This window comes from Schistocerca gregaria, chromosome 2 (assembly GCF_023897955.1).
Source record: "Schistocerca gregaria isolate iqSchGreg1 chromosome 2, iqSchGreg1.2, whole genome shotgun sequence".
Lineage (NCBI taxonomy): Eukaryota > Metazoa > Arthropoda > Insecta > Orthoptera > Acrididae > Schistocerca > Schistocerca gregaria.
Genome location: NC_064921.1, coordinates 987,629,739 through 987,651,945, shown reverse-complemented (window position 1 = coordinate 987,651,945; position 22,207 = coordinate 987,629,739). Strand labels below are relative to the sequence as shown.

Sequence of the window (22,207 nt, the reverse complement as noted above, 5' to 3'; positions counted from 1 at the left end):
TTGTGACAGGTTCATGATGTGCATCCATTGTGGAGGACGGCTGGTTGGTAGTCACGTTGACGTAACGATGACCTGTGCAGAGTTTGCAACAGAGATGGTACATGACATGCCTGTTTTCACAGGTTGCCCAGCCTTTGGTGAGGTAGTATAACCCTGTGACAGGAATGGACTACAAAGTGTTGGCTGGGTGGATTAGGTAGGTCTTGCACCTTGGTCTGTCACAGGGATCAATTTATATTCTGGGCATCCACAGCTGTTGAAAGGCATGACGTTAAGACTTCTGCTGACAGCTGGGAAAGTGGTTGTTTCATTGACACACACCTGGTTTTTACTCACAACAAGAAGGTTTAGCCACGGGACTGCAACTTGCATATTGCTTAGCAAATATTTTTGTAACTAACTTTAAGCAAGAATTCATGGTAAAGTTCTGTCAGCATGTCAGGAGATTAATTTGATGGAATGGATACGATGATGATGTTTTCATATTATATTATGGTTTTGCCAGGATCTAAATAGTCTATAAACAAAAAGATACAGTTTACTGGGCAGTGTATGGAGATTGACATTTTACCTTTTTGGACCTCCAATTGACCATAAAAAAATGGAAAAATTGGCTTTGATATTTACCAAAAACCAAGCATGACAGATCTTGTTACACATAGGCAGTTGTGTCACCCAAAGAAATATAAATCCATAGCATTCCAAGCCATGGTAAACCATATGTATGAAGTGTGCCATGCTAATGAAGCTCAAATAGCTTAATACGAAGTTATATAGCGTATAGCATATCAAAACAGTTATGAACAAGAATTTTTTAATGCAATTACTATAAGCATATTAAAAAAACAAAACTGTTCTTTCCTATAACTGATCAGAGACAGATCTTATAAAGCTTAGACCAGCCAACCAGATAAAAGAACACACTGTTTTCAGAAGAATACATCTGGGTGAAGTATCCAAAAAAATAGGCGGATCTATGACACCTAACAACAACATTCCTGCAGATCGGATCTAGGTAGTACAGTCAGACATAAGCAAAAAACAGTGGTAAATCAATACAATGAAATGGGTTTATGCTGTATTAAATGCTATGAACACTGCTCAGTTGGGATAGTTGTGATAACATAGAAAACAGATGACGCAGTTTGAGAATGTCTTAATAAATATTATAAAAACAAAGATTCCAAGACTTACCAAGCGGGAAAGCGCCGGCAGACAGGCACATGAACAAAACACACAAACACACACACAGAATTACGAGCTTTCGCAACTGGCAGTTGCTTCGTCAGGAAAGAGGGAGGGAGAGGGAAAAATGAAAGGGTGTGGGTTTTAAGGGAGAGGGTAAGGAGTCATTCCAATCCCGGGAGCGGAAAGACTTCCCTTTAATAAATATTATCTTTGATTTTTTTTATTATGTTGCCCTGAGAAAGCAGGTTTGACACATAGCAAAAATATGCAGAAAAAGGTATACTGGATGCTACTCGTACAAAAATTTGAAGCAGATTTTGTAGTATACTTAATCAGTTTTCCATGGACCGGTTCTAACTAACGCAGCCCAGCCTCAACCTACAGTAACAATCTCTCCGTAAACACTCCAGTCAACAGTTTTCACCCCATCTGCCATATCATTTCCTCCTTCTCATCTCCCACCCTGTTTATTTTCCGCCCTCTGCCAATGTATCTGCCTGTCCTTCCCTGCTCCTCTCCTTTTTTCCCCATCTCCATGCCCCACAATATCCTGACACTGCACCTGTTCGCAGTCTTGTCCCTGCACGACTCACCAGACAGCGTTTCTCTCTCTCTCTCTCTCTCTCTCTCTCTCTCTCTCTCTCTCTCTCTCTCTCCCCACCACCACCAATACACTACTACCTCTTCCCCTTCCCTGCCCCCTCCAGATTCCAGCCCGAGATGTTGGAGGTGGTGGTCGTGTGAGCATGAGGTGTGCTTGCTTGTGTGTGTCTCTCTTCTATTGATGAAGACTGTGGCTGAAGTGTCTTAATTGTGCCTGTCTGCAACCTGACATGTCTTTTTTATGGTAAGTAGCAATCAGTCTCTTCCTAAATTGCTGATATCCCTACCTGGAGTTCACAGTATTTGATTAACACAACATATGCTAACATCTGTCTCATATTCTACTAGTGAGCACGAATTTTTCTCTCATGTGACTTCTCAACCTCTCCACGAGCAAAAGGTAGCAGAGTCAGAGAGATAATGTGTGTTGTTGCATTAAACTAAGTAATTTTCTGTGACATGGCAAAGAAGTAGGTTTCTAGGGCACATGCTACTGTGAGCTCAAGTGTACCATAGTTCACTAAATTACAAAGATATGAAAACAAGATATAACTGATCTGGCCTTGTAACAATAACCAAAACGGCCTTGCTGTGCTGGTACTGCGAACGGCTGAAAACAAGGGGAAACTATGGCCGTAATTTTTCCTGGGGGCATGCAGCTTTACTGTATGATTAAATGATGATGGCGTCCTCTTGGATAAAATATCCCGGAGGTAAAATAGTCCCCCATTCGGATCTCCGGGCGGGGACTACTCAAGAGGATGTTGTTATCAAAAGAAAGAAAACTGGCGTTCTACGGATCAGAACGAGGAATGTCAGATCCCTTAATCGGGCAGGTAGGTTAGAAAATTTAAGAAGGGAAATGGATAGGTTAAAGTTAGATATAGTGGGAATTAGTGAAGTTCGGTGGCAGGAGGAACAAGACTTTTGGTCAGGTGATTACAGGGTTATAAATACAAAATCAAATAGAGGTAATGCAGGAGTAGGTTTAATAATGAATAGGAAAATAGGAATGCGGGTAAGATACTACAAACAGCACAATGAACACATTATTGTGGCCAAGATAGATACGAAGCCCACACCTACTACAGTAGTACAAGTTTATATGCCAACTAGCTCTCCAGATGGCGAAGAAACTGACGAAATGTATGATCAAATCAAAAAAATTATTCAGATAGTGAAGGGTGACGAAAATTTAATAGTCATGGGTGACTGGAATTCGGTAGTACGAAAAGGGAGAGAAGGGAACGTAGTAGGTGAATATGGACTGGGGCAAAGAAATGAAGAGGAAGCCGCCTGGTAGAATTTTGCACAGAGCACAACTTAATCATAGCTAACACTTGGTTCAAGAATCATAAAAGAAGGCTGTTTACATGGAAGAAGCCTGGAGATACTAAAAGGTATCAGATAGATTATATAATGGTAAGACAGAGATTTAGGAATCAGGTTTTAAATTGTAAGACATTTCCAGGGGCAGATGTGGATTCTGACCACAATCTATTGGTTATGACCTGTAGATTAAAACTAAAGAAACTGCAAAAAGGTGGGAATTTGAGGAGATGGGACCTGGATAAACTACAAGAACCAGAGGTTGTACAGAGTTTCAGGGAGAGCATAAGGGAGCAATTGACAGGAATGGGGGAAAGAAATACGGTAGAAGAAGAATGGGTAGCTTTGAGGGATGAAGTAGTGAAGGCAGCAGAGGATCAAGTAGGTAAAAAGATGAGGGCTATTAGAAATCCTTGGGTAACAGAAGAAATATAGAATTTAATTGATGAAAGGAGAAAATATAAAAATGCAGTAAATGAAGCAGGCAAAAAGGAATACAGACATCTCAAAAATGAGATCAACAGGAAGTGCAAAACGGCTAAGCAGGGATGGCTAGAGGACAAATGTAAGGGAGTAGAGCCTTATCTCACTAGGGGTAAGACAGATACTGCCTACAGGAAAATTAAAGAGACCTTTGGAGGTAAGAGAACCACTTGTATGAACATCAAGAGCTCAGATGGAAACCCAGTTCTAAGCAAAGAAGGGAAAGCAGAAAGGTGAAAGGAGTATATAGAGGGTCTATACAAGGGCGATGTACTTGAGGACAATATTATGGAAATGGAAGAGGATGTAGATGAAGATGAAATAGGAGATATGATACTGCGTGAAGAGTTTGACAGAGCACTGAAAGACCTAAGTCAAAACAAGGCCCCGGGAGTAGACAACATTCCATTGGAGCTACTGACGGCCTTGGGAGAGCCAGTCCTGACAAAACTCTACCATCAGGTGAGCAACATGTATGAGACAGGCGAAATACCCTCACACATCAAGAAGAATATAATAATTCCAATCCCAAAGAAAGCAGGTGTTGACAGATGTGAAAATTACCGAACTATCAGTTTAATAAGTCACAGCTGCAAAATACTAACGTGAATTCTTTACAGATGAATGGAAAAACTAGTAGAATCCGACCTCGGGGAAGATCCGTTTGGATTCCGTAGAAATGTTGGAACACGTGAGGCAATACTGACCCTAAGACTTATCTTAGAAGCTAGATTAAGGAAGGGCAAACCTACATTTCTAGCATTTGTAGACTTAGAGAAAGCTTTTGACAATGTTGACTGGAATACTCTCTTTCAAATTCTGAAGGTGGCAGGGGCAAAATACAGGAAGCGAAAGGCTATTTACAATTTGTACAGAAAGCTGATGGCAGTTATAAGAGTCGAGGGACATGAAAGGGAAGCAGTGGTTGGGAAGGGAGTATCGAGGGACATGAAAGGGAAGCAGTGGTTGGGAAGGGAGTGAGACAGGGTTGTAGCCTCTCCCCGATATTATTCAATCTGTATATTGAGCAGGCAGTGAAGGAAACAAAATAAAAGTTTGGAGTAGGTATTAAAATTCATGGAGACGAAGTAAAAACTTTGAGGTTCGCCGATGACATTGTAATTCTGTCAGAGACAGCAAAGGACTTGGAAGAGCAGTTGAATGGAATGGACTGTGTCTTGAGAGGAGTATATAAGATGAACATCAACAAAAGCAAAACGAAGATAATGGAATGTAGTGGAATTAAGTCGGGTGATGCTGAGGGAATTAGATTGGGAAATGAGGCACTTAAAGTAGTAAAGGAGTTTTGTTATTTGGGGAGCAAAATAACTGATGATGGTCGAAGTAGAGAGGATATTAAATGTAGACTGGCAATGGCAAAGAAAGCGTTTCTGAAGAAGATAAATTTGTTAACATCGAGTAGAGATTTAAGTGTCAGGAAGACATTTCTGAAAGTATTTGTATGGAGTGTAGCCGTGTATGGAAGTGAAACATGGACGATAAATAGTTTGGACAAGAAGAGAATAGAAGCTTTCGAAATGTGGTGCTACAGAAGAATGCTGAAGATTAGATGGGTAGATCACATAACTAATGAAGAAGTATTGAATAGGATTGGGGAGAAGAGAAGTTTGTGGCACAACTTGACCAGAAGAAGGGATCGGTTGGTAGGACATGTTCTGAGGCAGCAAGGGATCACCAATTTAGTATTGGAGGGCAGCGTGGAGGGTAAAAATCGTAGAGGGAGACCATGAGATGACTACACTACGCAGAATAATTGCTGGAGCCCACCCACGGTCATCTTGCAGACATCTATTTAAGGATCTAGGGATCCTCACAGTAACCTCAGAGTATATATATATTCACTTATGAAATTTGTTGTTAATAATCCAGCCCAGTTCAAAAGTAATAGCAGAGGATGATCTTCACTATGCAGGGTTAAATCTGACTTTGGCACAGAAGGGGGTAAATTATGCTGCCACAAAAGTCTTTGGTCACCTACCAAACAGCATCAAAAGCCTGACAGATAGTCAACCAACATTATAAATAAATTAAAATAATTTCTAGATGACAACTCCTCCTACTCATTGGCTGAATTTTTAGATATAAATTAAGAGAGGGAAAAAAACTAACTTGAGCATTAGTGTCATGCAATATTTTGTGTAATGTAATATCTTGTAGAGACATCTTTCATTAACCTGATACATTCCACATCATTACGAAGAATTGTATTCATGATCTATGGAACAAGTATTAATCTAATCTAGATTCAGAAGGATGTAGGTTGCAGTGGGTACTAGGAGATGAAGAGGCTTGCACAGGATAGAGTAGCATGGAGAGCTGCATCAAACCAGTCTCAGGACTGAAGACCACAACAACAACACATAAAAACAACCTTCAGAAACTGTACAATTGAGGTACTGGGGTAGCAAAAATGCTGAACAGGATTTCTAACTAAAGAAAAATCCTTCCTCAAAATAACATAAAGTGAAGTTCATAGTCTCATAAAATTCGAGACAGAGAGAGAGAGAGAGAGAGAGAGAGAGAGAGAGAGAGAGAGAGAGACACCAATAGCACATTCTGAGGAAGTAACATTCCTTCTAGCAACAACACCCATTAAAACAAAGATCTCCACAACAGACAAAAAATGAAAGTTGCAGCATGCTGTAGCTTAGGGTTGGTTTACTGGGAAAGTCAGATAGCTAAAACGCAGAACAAGCATTGGAAAAGGCTACAATTTTTAAAATGCCCCAATTGTGACAGCCTCATCTTGCACCAATGTCATTATTGCTTTACACACGGTGAGAATCAAAACTATGTTACCAATTAATACACTAAAGTTGAATATTGTACATGTTTGGCACATAGTTAATAGACGCATGTTAAACACAGGCGTTTTGGGTTACAGTCACACAAGTTTGTGGGCATTTCAGTTGAGTAGTAGCAATTTTGAATCACTCCATGTTTATTAGAATGCTAAAAATAACAAACTTGTCAAAGAGTTCGAAAATACTGTACCTGAAAGCAGTGTTTTCTGTTTTGCAAATATTTAATAATTACTACTTGAAGATAACTGTTTTAATACCTCATAACACCATATCCATTCTGCAGCCCATCTTTCCACTCTCCTTCATAAGTGGATACTGCTGGAATGTCTAATTTCCCAAATCCATGTTGAAGGTTGTTCTGAAACTGCCCTACATATGTTTTTCCATCGGGCCAGACAAGTTTCCCAGATCCCTGCATTTTACCACTGCACCATCGACCTGTAATTATAATATGCATAAAATATATATTCTAAATATAGTGCTAGAACAGTTTAACCTATTTACCATGAAATGTAAGAGATATGGCAAGCATCTGTTTATCCTTTATTGTTTTGTGTGTATCTGTCTGCTGTGTTTATAGCACAGGATTGCACATTCATTATGTGATAACATGGTTTTTGGGCAACAACTGCCTTGCATGATTGCTGCATTAGAAAGTACTCTATTTACTTATTAGCCTGCTTACAAATAAAGAAGTATTTTGTTGTTCTTTATGTGCCATAGCACTTTCTGAATTGTATAATGCTTTATACTGACTAGAAACTTGTTTATTATTCTGTGGTTATATTTCTGTGTAACAACATAGTTTCACAACTATTACAAAATTACTTGGTTGAGACAAGACAAACAGCACCTTGGAAGAAATTAGTTTCAAGCACTGGCTGTACTTTATATCCATTTTATTTTATTTTGTATATTATGACATTTCAGCTGAGTAGCCATTTGTTTAACCCGTTAAACACAGGTGTTTTGGGTTACAGTCACTCAAGTTTGTGGGCAATGCATGATAGGCCGGGCTTAAGAGCTGTAGCTGTGATATCTAGTTCATTGCAAACTTTAGTATACTACCCAGCTATTTACTAGTGTGAGCGAACACTGAACTGTGTGTGGTGATAATCTGTGGCAAACAAGTCAAAGCTAAGCCTGTGCTTATCTCTGACTTGTTTGCCACAAGGTATCACTGTACATTGAACTGCTTTCCATTACTGAGTTACAGGGTATTACACATGTGATCTCCTGATAGTATGCATCTAAGGGAATTAAGGCAGATGAGATAATTGAAGCTACTGTCATTTTTCGTGATGCTCCAGCATCTTCAAATACAAGTTTAACACTCAGACCAATATGGAGAACACATTCAGTATTGATACAATGAAGCAACAATAATGTAAAATCAAAAGCTGGCTGAGTCCTCAATCGATTTAAGTCAAAAGTATACACAATTTAAGATTCTCAGGTATATGTACAAAACAAGAAAACTCTATCAAGCTATCCTCCGGCCTCCAGTAGTTAAGGAAGTTATCAACCAACCAATAAAAGAATGGGGAAATTATGGTTTTGGAAGTACTAGACAAGGAAAAAATTACTACCATGTTCAAAAAATACCCAAATATCTATTTAGAAAAATGGTGTGTTGTGTGACAGAACTGCTGGTCAGTACTTACCTTACAAAGACAAAATGTGTAGTACTGCTGATACACATATAAAAGAGAGACACCACATAGCTTTTGGAAATAATAGTTCCCTTGCCATAGAGGAGAGAGAAAAGTTGGGGAAGGTTAAAAAGGAAGGGCAGGTCATTCAAACACCAATGTGAGAGAGAACCACCTGCAGTGATGACAAAGGTAGACAACGATGAAGTGGCAGGCATCAGAGGTAGTAGGTCAAAGATGATACACTAGTAACCATTATGCCAGCTTCATTCCATAGATGGTAATGTCACAGTGAGAAGACAGATTAGAGGTAAGGAGACACATTGTGCAATTAAGGTCTGGGAAGAAAGAGTTAATCACAATACATTTAATATTTTAAGAAAAAGAGAGGAGGGAATGTAATGACAGAGATTAAATTCAAGAGGTTGTCAGTATGCAACGTTGTGTGGGAGGGCAAGTTTCTATCTTCGGAGTACACAGAAATTAGTATTGGGTGAAAGAATCCAAATAGCCCTTGCAGTGTACCACACAGTGGAGCATGTTCAGTAACTGGGTACTGAGTGTTCCCAAGGCAGACAGTTTTATGCCCATTCATGTGCTTAGTCAGTTCAGAGATGATCAAACACTGGAAAATCCAGGATGGAATGTAACAAAGTGTAGATGCTACTCACCATATAGCAGAGATGCTGAGCCGCAGAAAGGCACAACAAAAAGACTATTGCGATGTGAGCTTTCGGCGAACAAGGCCTTTGTCGAAAATAGATACCACCCCCCCCTCCCCCCTCCCCCCCCCCCCCCCCCCCACGCACACACGGAACTCATATACACATGACTACAATTTCTGAGAGACTGTGGCCATGTGTATGTGAGGTGTGTGTGTGTGTGTGTGTGTGTGTGTGTGTGTGTGTGTGTGTGTGTGTGTGTGTGTGTGTGTGTGTGTGTGTGTGTATGTGTGTGTGTATTTTTGACAAAGGTTTTGTTGGCCGAAAGCTCACTTTCCGACAGTGTTTTTATTGTGCCTTTCTGCGACTCAGCATCTCCCCTATATTACGAGCAGCAACTATCCTTTTCATAATCTTGTTAGAAATGATCAAACCTACACAAAACGCTGTGCAGTGGACACAAGTTAGTCGATAAACAACATGTGTTTAACAATTTGCTCTGCATCTGATATTGTAGCATGGTGAGGCAGGAGTAGGTGATAGTGGGTGGGTGTCTGGGGAAGGTTCTAGAACGAGATTTGAAGAGGTAGAATGCTTGGGGTGGGGATAATGGCTTGGGAATCTATATTACTAAATGGCTAATCAGTGGCATGGTCATCTAGTTCCAGTAGTAGGTTGCCCATCTAATGGCTATCAGGGGCAACAAAGACTTTATTTCTAATATTTCATACAGTTATTGACCCAATTTAAAGAACAAAGATTTTATTTCCAATATTTCATCCAATTATTGACCAAATTTAAAATAGTATCATATTCTACTCATTATGATGTCTATTCTCATGTCAAAAGTTTAATACAGTATGACAAGTATTACAGCCAGACAATGTGTACATGTCTCGAGGGAGCACAAAGCATGATGTGCGAATTACCCACATTTAATTCATGCAGTATTTGGAAATGAGATCACTTAGCAACTTTTAACAAACTTTACACATAATGTCAAACCTTTTAAAAACATTTTCTCACTAACAACCCCACAAATGATGAAATGGAAAAAGTTATTGCTGGCCACATTTTCGCAGTTCATGCAACACCACTTCAACATTTGGCACAGTGTTTTAAATTATTGCTTCTTTACTACTAACTCAATCTGCAACATATTTTACAGAAAGTATTCACATATACCGCTGAGTGTACCTGAAACATTATATCAAGACACGTAGTTCGGGAAATATGTCATCATAAACATTGCGATGTGTGAAAAACTAGCTTTTGGTTAAAATGGAGTGCAAATTACTCAGACTATACTCATCCAGTGTTTGGTAATGAGAGTACTTAGCAACATCCAACAAACGTTAAACACAATTCCAAACCTTTTCTAAACTTTTTTTCGTTTACATGCTTAACATCAAACATTTAACACTTGTTGTTGCTGTTGTTGTTGTTGTTGTTGTTGTGGTCTTCAGTCCAGAGACTGGTTTGATGCAGTTCTCCATGCTACTCTATCCTGTGCAAGCTGCTTCATCTCCCAGTACCTACTGCAGCCTACATCCTTCTGAATATGCTTAGTGTGGTCATCTCTTGATCTCCCTCTACGATTTTTACCCTCCAATACTAAATTGGAGATCCCTTGATGCCTCAGAACATGTCCTACCAACTGATCCCTCCTTCTAGTCAAGTTGTGCCACAAACTCCTCTTCTACCCAATTCTGTTCAATACCTCATCATTACTAATGTGATCTACCCATCTAATCTTCAGCATTCTTCTGTAGCACCACATTTCGAAAGCTTCTATTCTCTTCTTGTCCAAACTATTTATCGTTCATGTTTCACTTCCATACACGGCTACACTCCATACAAATACTTTCAGAAACGGCTTCCTGACACTTAAATCAATACTCGATGTTAACAAATTTCTCTTCTTCAGAAACGCTTTCCTTTCCATTGTCAGTCTACATTTTATTTCCTCTCTACTTCGACCACCATCAGTTATTTTGCTCCCCAAATAGCAAAACTCCTTTACTACCTTAAGTGTCTCATTTCCTAATCTAATTCCCTCAGCATCACACGACTTAATTCGACTACATTCCATTATCCTCGTTTTGCTTTTGTTGATGTTCATCTCATATCTTCCTTTCAAGACACTGTCCATTCCATTCAACTCCTCTTCCAAGTCCTTGCCTCTGACAGACTTACAATGTCATCGGCGAACGTCTATGGATTTTAATTCCAACTCCGAATTTTTCTTTTGTTTTCTTTACTGCCTGCTCAATATACAGCTTAAACAACATCGGGGAGAGGCTACAACCCTGTCTCACTCCCTTCCCAACCACTGCTTCCCTTTCATGTCCCTCGACTCTTAAAACTGATATCTGATTTCTGTACAAATTGTAAATAATCTTTCACTCCCTGTATTTTACCCCTGCCGCCTTCAGAGTTTGAAACAGAGTATTCCAGTCAACATTGTCAAAAGCTTTCTCTAAGTCTACAAATGCTAGAAATGTAGGTTTGCCTTTTCTTAATCTAGCTTCTAAGATAAGTCGTAAGGTCAGTATTGCCTCAAGAGTTCAAATATTTCTACAGAATCCAAACTGATCTTCCTCGAGGACAGCTTCTACCAGTTTTTCCATTTGTCTGTAAAGAATTCACATTAGTATTTTGCAGTCGTGACTTATTAAACTGATAGTTCGGTAATTTTCACATCTGTCAACACCCGCTTTCTTTGGGATTGGAATTACTATATTCTTCTTGAAGTCTGAGGGTATTTTGCCTGTCTCACACATTTTGTTCACCAGATGGTAGAGTTTTGTCAGGACTGGCTCTCCCAAGCCTGTCAGTAGATCTAATGGAATGTTGTCTACTCCCGGGGTCTTGTTTCGACGTAGGTCTTTAACATTTAACCTCATTTATAAAGTAATCACACATCTGAAGTTACTTTATACACGTGAGTTTGGTTCTTTAAAGAATCAGGAGTTTGCTGGTGTTATAAGATTTCTATGATGTTATGGAGGTTAGGCAATAGTGGTTGATCTGGAGAGGTATCATGGAAGGGGGGCCTCTCTTTTGGGCTTGACTTGAGAAATTCATAGCCTTGGTGGAGTAAATTAGTGAGGCATTCAAGATGTGTGTATTACTGGTTGAGGATGGGGTACTTCTGAGTTTTTGGAAGTGGGAAGTTTATTAGTCAGAGACTGAGAGGGGGATACTAGCCAGGAGATTTGTTTGTGAATAATATCTATGGGATAGTTGTGTAAGAGGGAAGTCTGGGAGAGATCGTTCACACAGTTCATCTGCACTAACTCCTCCCTTCCACATAAAATGTTGGCATCTAGCACCATCAAATCAAAATGCTGCATGCTGTTTGCAGCAGCTACTATTTCTCATAGTGTTCTTTAGTATCACACATACTCCCCAAATTGTTAGTACCAGGGACTGAAATCTTCTCTATCTTTTATAAGTAACTGAAACAGTCTGAATCATTATGGAAAGATGCACTGTAATGATACAACTATCTTTTCCTGGGAGACAGTTAAAACTCCCAATAATGAAATTGTGGATGCCTTGAATCGCAGATATATTACCCAATGTGTCACAACTTATATATACTAAGAATATTTGATGACGGTATACTACTGGGATAAACCCTTTGGCCATGCATATTGATGTTCAGGGTGCACAGTGATAGAATCATCATTACTTGTCTCAACCTTGAGGGAAACGAAGTCAGATTTCTTTAATACGATCATTTGGCCAAATTACATGCATCACCAGTATTACATTGGTGATTAAAATGGCAGTCCTTCCAATCCTTTATGATCAGTCTCTTGGGCCTTGACAGAAAACAAACACAATGAATCCAAGCGACACAAATGAATCTTTTTTATATTCAATTTTAGAATACATCAGAGTTGATCACATCCAAAGTGAACATGTATGACTCAGATTAGGCATACAAAATATACTGTAAGAATATGAAAAACAAGGGATAAAATAGTTAAATCGTATAGAAGGAATGGGTGATAACAGAGATACAAAAATAGTGTGCAACTAAAAGCTATAAGGAAATATAGTAGAGGAAGGCCACAGAAAACAAAAATACCTGTTTCAAGATCAGTGAAAATGGAAAAGTAATCCATGTTTTGTTGATAAATGAGCAAAAAGAATAGTCTCAATTACTAGTCTATTATTTTTTTTTTAATTTGTAGATTTTTATATGTTTGAAAGTGTGCCTCAGAATGACTTTTAACAATGTAAGACACAGGAGCACAAGGTTTGCTTCCACGGTGTTATAGAAAGCGTTTTTATAGTACTCCAGGAGGACACATGCTAAAAGATGTCACACAGAAAACATCATTAAAGTGGGTAACATTGTGACTGACGAGTTACTTTGTGACAATAGCAAATTCCAGTTTTTTACTCTTAAATCCTGTAATTCAGGTCAACAATCAACATATAGCTCAGCTACAGTGTGTTATTGCATAATACTGCCATTAGTGATGGAAGTTACAAGTACATGCATTACCCTTGAGCTGCTCAAAATGAACAGATGAGGGACAAGTATACATGTTGGAGCATGATCTGATCTGCTCCCCATGAGGTAACACAAAAACACACAGAATATTGAGGGAGAAAGTACAAGGAGCTGCCAGGTAAGAGATGTGGGAAGACCAACAGAATTTCCTATCAACTGTGAGACTCAAGAATTTTGTCACCTGCTAGTCGTTCTGTTCCCTCGGATGACCTTTGTGTGCCAGTTTGTTGATTGTAGTATCACATTGGATTGCACAGTGGTATTCTCTCCAGGGGAGCAAACTCTGTGACATTGAACTACTCCTAGTAACATGGCCGACATCCTCTCGTCCCTCAAATCGTGAGGAGGTCGTTCTAGCCCAGCTGCTTATAGAACACCATCGTTTTAGTCACAGCCATGTATTAAGTGGGAACCCTGACCCACTCTGTGCCTGCTGCTGCTATGAACTCTTGATTGTGCACCACATTCTGCCCATTTTTAAACTGTTTACGTTTATGTCTATGTTTGTCGTCTACTTTTTCAGTTTTAATGTTGTTCGATAAGGCTTTTGCCTTTTTGCCTCAGGTTTTTATTTAGTACTTGTTTTCTCTTATGCTATGATATGGGCACTTACAACCTTAGCAGTCCTGTGCCAAAAAAAAAAAAAAAAAAAACCACTTTCTATCTGGATTCGTCCCCTCCATTCAATGGAGAGTTCATGATGATTTGTGTGACAGCAATCTTTGCTGATTGTCTTATCTTTTCTTCAGCATCATTCTCCTGGATGCCCTTCCAGGTAGGCATTTACCATGCAGATTGGGATACCTCTTCCTTGTCTGTCATCCCTACCACTCCAACATATGACAGTGTTGATGAGTCTGTACACAATTTTACTGGATGCCATCCTTCCTGCCAGCTGCTTCAGCGATTCCCTCTTTCTTGGGATCTCCCTGACGTAAGATTGTTCCTTGGTGGACCTCCGATATTGCTGCGGCTATCAAAGATTGCCGTTGTTCCCTCCAATGCAACAAATAGCATCCATCTTTTGATCATCTCCTGGCTTTCAAACAGCTTCATGCCTGGACCCATTATCTAATTTAATGCCAGAAACAGATTTGTTGAGAATGGCTATAGGGCCACACACTCCCTCTTTGCAGGTTTAGGCAAAGATCAGAAGCATTTTTGGCTGCCGTCATCCTACAGATGTCCCAGGAATTTCTCTTAATGGCGTTATCATCATCAGCCTAGACTCTGTCACTGAGCATTTCATTCAGCATTTTGCCCAGGCCTCGGCATCAATCCACTGTCTGCCAACATTCCATCTTCTCTTGTTCCCCATCACCTGGAGCCTTATAAACTCTGTTTTGTGAATGTCAATTCACCAACACCCTTGCTCTCTGCCATGGCATGGCTGCTGGAACATACTGGGTCCACGGGCAAATGCTTTAACATTTATCAGGTGCTAGGCAATGTCATATACTTGCCCTTTTCACCAGGCTCTAGAGCAAGGGGGAATTTCCTTTCCAGTGTTGAGAAAGTATTGTTATTCCTGTTTTGAAATTGGTAAACTGCCTCTTCAGATGGCTGGCTATCATCCGATGTGTTTAACCAATGCTACCTGCATGTTACTTGAGTAACTTGAAAGACCATATTGGACCTTTAAATCTAGGTATCTTTTGATTTTTACCCAGGGTGATTTTCACTGAGGCCATTCTACTGTGGATAGTTTTTCAGGTGACACCCAGTGATCAGCAAAGTCACAAAACTCTCCTGACCCATTCTGCAGTTACTGCTTCTCTACTGACAACACAGTTCTCTACATCCCTCATAACATTTAGAGGTTATTTGGGCATTACAATGGGGTTTCCAGATACTTCAGATGGGTTGGTGTATACAGGTATATCTCTGTGTTATTTATACCTGAGTGGAATGTTCAAGCAATTTCACTGTTTCTGGTTGTAACTAACTTATTATTTCATTAGTGTATGAACACTGTTCATCAAATACGATATTTGTGGCACTTATTTATTAGTTAATGTTATAATATGTCCCTTGCTGCTAATGATTTTAATAAGCACTGATATCTATGCAATGCTGTTTGATGGTGTTTTTTCCCCCAACTTATTGAAAGTGTTTTTCAGCAGCATAAAGAGAGTGATGAGGCTCATTAAAAGACTTGTGAGGCTAACATACTACGTTCCTTACATTTATTCTATACCTGCTTGATCATATTTCTGTTTCACTGAACTGTTGCTCCTATCAACACGATAGACACGCTGAAGTGACCAGGAACCCACATGAACACCACACTGACCCCCCCCCCCCCACCTCCAGTATACGAGTGGCGGGATTCTTGGATCCATTGTATTAAAGAAAGAACACTGAAAGAATCTGACCAGATGACATAGTTTGGAAGCCTGTGTCGCCAGATGTGCTGGGTGGCCTGATAAAAGGTGTAGAGCTCTTGCAGTAAAAAACAAGCACTGGCCAAGAAGCTGATACTGAAAAGGATCATCGTCAAGTACAAAGGCAATCAGACTCCATGGTCAGTCTTGGAACAGTCAGTGTAGATGAAGACATTGTCCCCAAGCTTGTGTGAATTGCAAGAAACTCGCTGTGATACACCAGACCAGGACTAGTGTACTTAGGAAGCAAATGGAGACCTAAATGAACACATACCTTAACAAGAGACCTGGGTGGTGAAGAGCTCACAGCGTTGGGGAATGTGGCATGTAGCATAAAGCAAAGCTGTTGAAGCAGCAAATGAAAACAACCCTGGAGGCAACAGAGAAGACAGGTGCAGCCCATACTGGTGGTCAAGGGACTAGTCAAAAAAGGGAGCATATGATGGGTGACCAGGCACAGAAGACAGACAGCTTGCATAATGACTGAGGAGAACATCTGACTGATAGGACAATGGTGAGTCAGCGGTCTCAACAAAAAGACTCTCAAAGGGACTAGTATAAAAGGCACCAGAGGCTAAACATATCCCGAAATGGTGGATGGTATTAAGATGACGTAAGATCGATGGATGTGCAGATGAATATACAATACATTCATAATCCAGTTTCGAACAGACGAGGGGCCAGTATACATGTTGGAGGATGATCTGATCCATTCCCCACGAGGTAACACAAAAACACGTAGAACATTGAGGTATCAAGTATAAGGAGCTGCCAGGTAAGAGATGTGGGAAGACCAATAGAATTTCCTATCAACTGTGAGTCTCAAGAATTTTGTCATGTCAACAAATGGAAGAAAGAATGGGCTGAGACTACGGCTGGGGGAAGAAACTCCTGGTGCCACCAGAAGTTCATATAGACAGTAATGTTAGAGGAAAAGTGGAAGCCATTGATGATGTTCTATGAGTAAAGATGATCAAGACAATGCTGAAGGCACTGCTCAAGTAGACAGGTCATTGAGAGATACAATAGATCTCAAAATCATCTACAAAAAGAGAGCATCAGATACCTGGCAGGAGACAATCCATAATACAGCTGATGGCTATGGCAAATAAGACAAAGCTGAGCAGAGAACCCTGAGGCACCCTGTTCTCTAGAATAAAATGTCTGACAGAGCCAAGCCCACAGATACCTTAAAAACATGGTCTTTTAAAAATTTCTGGATAAAAAGGGGCAGGCGACCCTGCAAGCCCCACTCGTACCTAATATGGAGGATACCCTTCCTCCAGCAGGTGTATTATGCCTTCTCCAAATAAAGAAAACATGGCCACAGTTGGGCACTTCTGCAAAAAATTGTTCATAATAGGAGTGGACAATGTGATGAGATGCTCAACTGCACAGCAATGTCTACGGAATCCACAATGGGTGTTAGTGTGGAGAGTCTGAAACTCGAGCCACCACACTGGCCGACCAATAATCAAACGTTCCATCACCTTGCAGGCATTACTGGTGAGGGAAATTGGGCAATAGCTGGAAGGAAGGTGTTTTTCCTCACCAGTTTTATGTATGGGAATAACAATGGTCTCACACCAGTGACTGGAAAATGTGCCATCTGTCCAAATGCACTTATATGTATGGAAGAGAAAGCATAAGGCCTCAGGAGATAGGTGTTGCAACATCAAAATGTTAATGCCGTCCATTCCTGGAGCAGAAGACCTAGATGAAGAGAGTGCAGGTTTAAGATCCCTCATAGTAAAATCAGTGTTGTAACATTCACGATTCTGTGAGAAGAAAGCTATCGTCCTTGCCTCCGCCGCCCGTATCAGAGGGAGGAAGGCAGGATAGTGGTGGATGGAACTCGAAATGTCTGCAAAATATTGACCCATGGTGTTGGAGATGTCAAGAGGGTCTACAATGACATTGTTCGCTACGGTCAGACCAGGAACCAGGGAATGAACTGCGGTTACTGAAAGCCAATGGAGATCACCCCAAACAACAAATGAGTGCGTAAAACTGTTTAAAAGAACTATGAAAGAAAGCCAACTAGCTTTTCTGCTATCCCTGAAAATGCTGCGACACTGCGTACGTAGCTGTTTAAAATGGATATAGTTTGCCATCGTGGAATGGCATTTAAAAACACAGAGAGCACGTCTCTGCACATAGATTGTGTTGTGGCATGACTCAGTCCACCAAGGGACGGGGGCACATTGTGGCGAGGAAGAGGTGTGAGGTAAGGAACATTCTGTGGCAGTAAGGATAGTGTTTGTAAGGAATTCTACCAATTCAAGGGAAATTGTGATCATTGAAAGTGGCCACTGAGGAGAGAATCTACCAGTCAGCTTTTGAAAGCTGCCAGTTGTATGGATGCACATATGGGATAGGTATTAGCAAACAAATGCACGGGGGTATGCTCACTTGAGTGTGTGTCAGAGAGAATGGACCATTCAAGATGATGAGCAAGCTGTGCGGTACAGATTGAAAGATCCAAGTGGGAAAAGGAGTGCGTGGAACTGGAAAGAAATGTGGATGTATCCATGTTTAAACAGATTAGATTGAGCTGGCTGAAGATATCTATAATGAGAGAACTCTTGGAAAGGGGCATGGAGAGTGCAAAAGGGGATTGGGGACACTGAAGTTGCCAAGTGGCAAAAAGGGAGGAGGTAGTTGAGCAATAAGGTGCAAAATGTCTGCATTGATGACAGCAGAAGACAAGGGTGAGTAGACACTGCAATGCGAGAAAGTGAAACAGGGAAGGGAAAGACAGACAGCAACAGCTTGAAGCTGGGTGTTCAAGGAAATGGTGTGACTATAGACATCTTGAATGAGCAACACAACTCCCCATGAGCCGGAGTCCAGAGGGAAGGTCAAAATGGACTGAAGTGTAATGCGAGAGGTGAAAGCAATTGTGAGGGTGTTATTTTGTTTCCTGGCAGCAGAAAACAATTGGACAATATGACCACAAGAGGAGCTGTAATTCAACCCTATTGGGTCTGATGCTGCGAATATTTTATTGAAGAATAACCATTTCCGATTACAGACAGGAGATGGGTTATATAAGGGGGCAGTCACCTCAGTGGCTGCTGGGTGCCAGAATTCGAATGTGCACAATGACCCGTGTCAGGGGCTGGAGGATCCTGGTCCATTAGTGCAACAAAGGTGTCAGTATTCGTCTTTGGTTGGCCAGTGGACTTGTTTCTGGCAGTGCAGTGCAGAGCTTAGTAGTGTGAGTATATCACTTGGTGACACCATTTAAGAAGAACACTGAAGTGGAGAAGAGGAAGATCGTTTGCCTTTGGATTGCTTAGAACTTTTGGCATTTGTCAGGTGCAGACCGAGACGTTGGATGGATAGATGTGTGAAAAAAGTCATAGCAGGAGTACTATTTTTTGGATCTCCATGCTTCTGTTTGCAAGGCATGCGACTTCACTGGTGCAGGCGGAGGGTTGTTAGTATGGTGTACACCCATAGCAGGTGAAGACGAGGATATGTGCTTGGAGCTGGACAATCTCACAACCATGGCACTAAACTGGAAGTTGCAAGTCTGCATATCCACGTATTTTGTAGGTTGGAGTGTAGCGAGAACTGAACTATAATTGCTAGAGGGTGGCGTACAAGGTTTGCAGCTAGGCAACATTTTGTGAGAATCTGAGTAGGAACCTTTTCATTCACCCCGATTGCCTGAACGGCTCTCTCATTGAGGTAGATTGGACATTCACTGGAGGAAGCAGCATGATCACCCTTGCAGATGATAAAGAGTGAAGGGAAGGTGGTGGACACACACCTTCATGAGCATCCGTGCTGCAGGTTATGCATTTGACTGCATTTTCGCACGATTTGGGGTGTGGTTATAGTGCTGACATCTATAGTAACGCATGGGATTCAGAACATATGGTCTGACAGTAATAGCTTCAATGCCAGCTTTAATATTTGATGGAAGTGCCACACGGTCATATGTGAGGAATAGAGTGGGGCTCGGCAATAATTCTTAATCAAGCCTTTTCATGATGCGGTGAACAGCAGTTACTTCCTGGTCAGTGAGATGTGCTGTTATTTCAGCCTCAGACAGGCCATCAAGCAGCTGAGTGTGTATAAGATACCACCAGAGGAATTCAGAGTGTGGTGGGCCTCTACTTTAACAGGACAGTTGTTGGTAAGTGTTGCAGTAAGCAGTTTCCGAGCTTGAAAAGCACTATCGGTTTACAAAAGCAAGGCCGTATTATGCAACCGAGAAGAGGACTTCACAGGACTGGCAATGGCATCTACACCCTCTGAATAATAAATGGATTAACTGTTGTGAAACTGTAACCATCTTTCGTGTGTCACATCACAAGATATTGGGTGCAGCCAGGAGAGGCTGCCAATTCTTTCATCTCAACCAATTTATGTTTTTGAGATGAGGACTCACCATGGAGAAATCCCCATGATTCCCAGCGTTTCCGATGGTGCGCTTCTTCTTGATGGGGGGAGGGGGGGGGGTTGCTCACTTGGGCTCACCCATCTTAGGTGATTGTCCACACCTGAGGTTACACCTCCCAGACTCCATACAGAGGGACCAATCAGCATAGCGGAAGGTACCAGCTCAGGTAGTCACCCTTCCCTGGGCTACCTTCCCAGGGACTAAATATTTGCCCTACTTGTCGAGCTGGGGCTGGGAATCGTTCATTACCCAGTCACATTTTAGGTGGCAAACGCATGGGCTGGCCTTCAGGAACACGCAGGGAGGAAGAATAAGAAAAGGGAAAAGAGAGACGACAAACACCAAAGTGGAGGAAGAATAAGAAAAGGAAGGACAGGGAAAGAAAGATGGGTGGACAGGATGAATCCATACACGGTTTTACCAAGAACTTCGGTTTCTCAAAGAAAGCATATGACTCGGACCCCAAGGGAGGGGAAATAGAATAACAGGAAGATAGACATGCAGCACAGAAAGCGAAGTAGTGCTGCAAAGGCTGGGGCTCCATGTAAGCAAGCATGTACTCCACCAACAAGTAGTGAGACCGCTGGGGGGGAGAAAGATCAATGGCTGAGGAAATGCCATATGTCACACTAAAGTGTGTGGTAGCTCCAGTGTTGGGGAGGCAGAGATCAAGCTCTGTCAGCAGGTCTTCAACAATCCTGCCCTGGTCAGCAGTGGTCACTGTACCATCTGACAGAGGATTATGGGCATTAAAATCTCCATGGAGAATGAAAGGAGGAGGGAGCTGTCAATGGAGGGCAAGAAGAGCAGGAAACATAGGAGGCTGGTCTGTGGGAGATAAATATTGCAGATTGTTACTGCAGAGTCTAAATGGATCTGAATGGCCATCACTTCCAGTGCATTCTGAAGAGGAACCCAGGACCGAACAATGTCCATGAGCACCAATGTACAGATCAAATCGGAGGCTCACAAAGAGTCAACCTTGTTCTGGCAGAAAGCTTGGAGATTCCTGCTTACAACACACGCTACAGAGTAAAGAGAAAGGAGAGACTGCAATTTTGGAAGATGATGACAGCAACAATTACAGTTTCATTGGAGGAGAGTACAGGAGTCTGGATGGACAACGAACAAGCCAGTCAGTATCCGTCACTGGTATGGATGGAGTGATGTCCATGAATGCAAGATTGGGTCCTGATTGAGAGGGAGGGGATGTTGGGGGTTTTGTCCTGAGACGTATGCATCTTCTTCTTCTTCTCCTCCTCCTTTGGAGGACAAAAGCAAGTGAAGTCGAGAGAAAGTTAAAGCAATATTAGGATGTGAATGAGAATGACCGGTCTTGAGGTCTGCAGAGCACAGCACCCATGTCTGACTCGAAGTAACAGGCTTGTTGTCCCAAAGATGCCGGGAAGATGGGCTCCTACAGGGCTTTTCTCTGACTGAGGAGAAGGAGTGATTATTGAAGGAAGGGAACAGGAACTTTCAGGAAGGAGTAAACTGAAGGAGGACAGGATGGAGTTAAGGAGGAAGAATGAGGAACAAAGGACGCAACAGGAGTAAAGTACACATTAAAGAAACTGTGTTTGTTTTGTTTTGTTTTGTTTTCTTTTGCTTTAGGGCACAAAAACAGGTGGGGGTCATAAGCGCCCATGTCAAAACTATAGAACACAAAGACAGAGAGGAGTTAAAAAACCAGTATATGTCAGTCCCAACTGACATTAAGACAGCTAAAAACAGGGACATGGAGAAAGGACCGTACAGAAATGGAGGTCCAAAACTAAAAATTAAATGGCCTCCAACATATTGCTTTGGCAGATAAAAAGTAAAACGTGGTCAAGAGCCCATGCACCATTTTCTAAAACAGCTGGTAACTCAGATGGCAAACCCAAGCGGAAACGTAAACTGTTAAAACATGGGCATCAGGAAGTAGTTAAAACTTGGGTGCAATGTGTACAAAGCGATGGGGTAGCACCACTTATCAAATGACGATGGCTAAAAAGGCAGTGCCAAATAGGCAGCATAGTTAACATGACCTCCTCCCAGCAGGAGGGCCGAGAGGAGATTATCCAAACCGCTGGGAGAGGCCTAATGAACTGGAGCTTATTCCCATGAAAGAGGACCATTGGCGATGTCGAAGGC

At 41.4% G+C, this 22,207-nt stretch overlaps 1 protein-coding gene across 1 annotated transcript in view; it reads right to left on the bottom strand.

Annotated features, from left to right (window-relative positions):
- The window catches only part of LOC126335476 (alsin), a 181,602-nt gene that overhangs the window by 86,943 nt on the left and 72,452 nt on the right, over positions 1–22,207 (bottom strand). Inside the window, exon 5 of the mRNA XM_049998794.1 lies at positions 6,686–6,866. Within this exon, the coding sequence (XP_049854751.1) occupies positions 6,686–6,866 (181 nt within the window). The remainder of the gene's footprint in view (positions 1–6,685; positions 6,867–22,207) is intronic.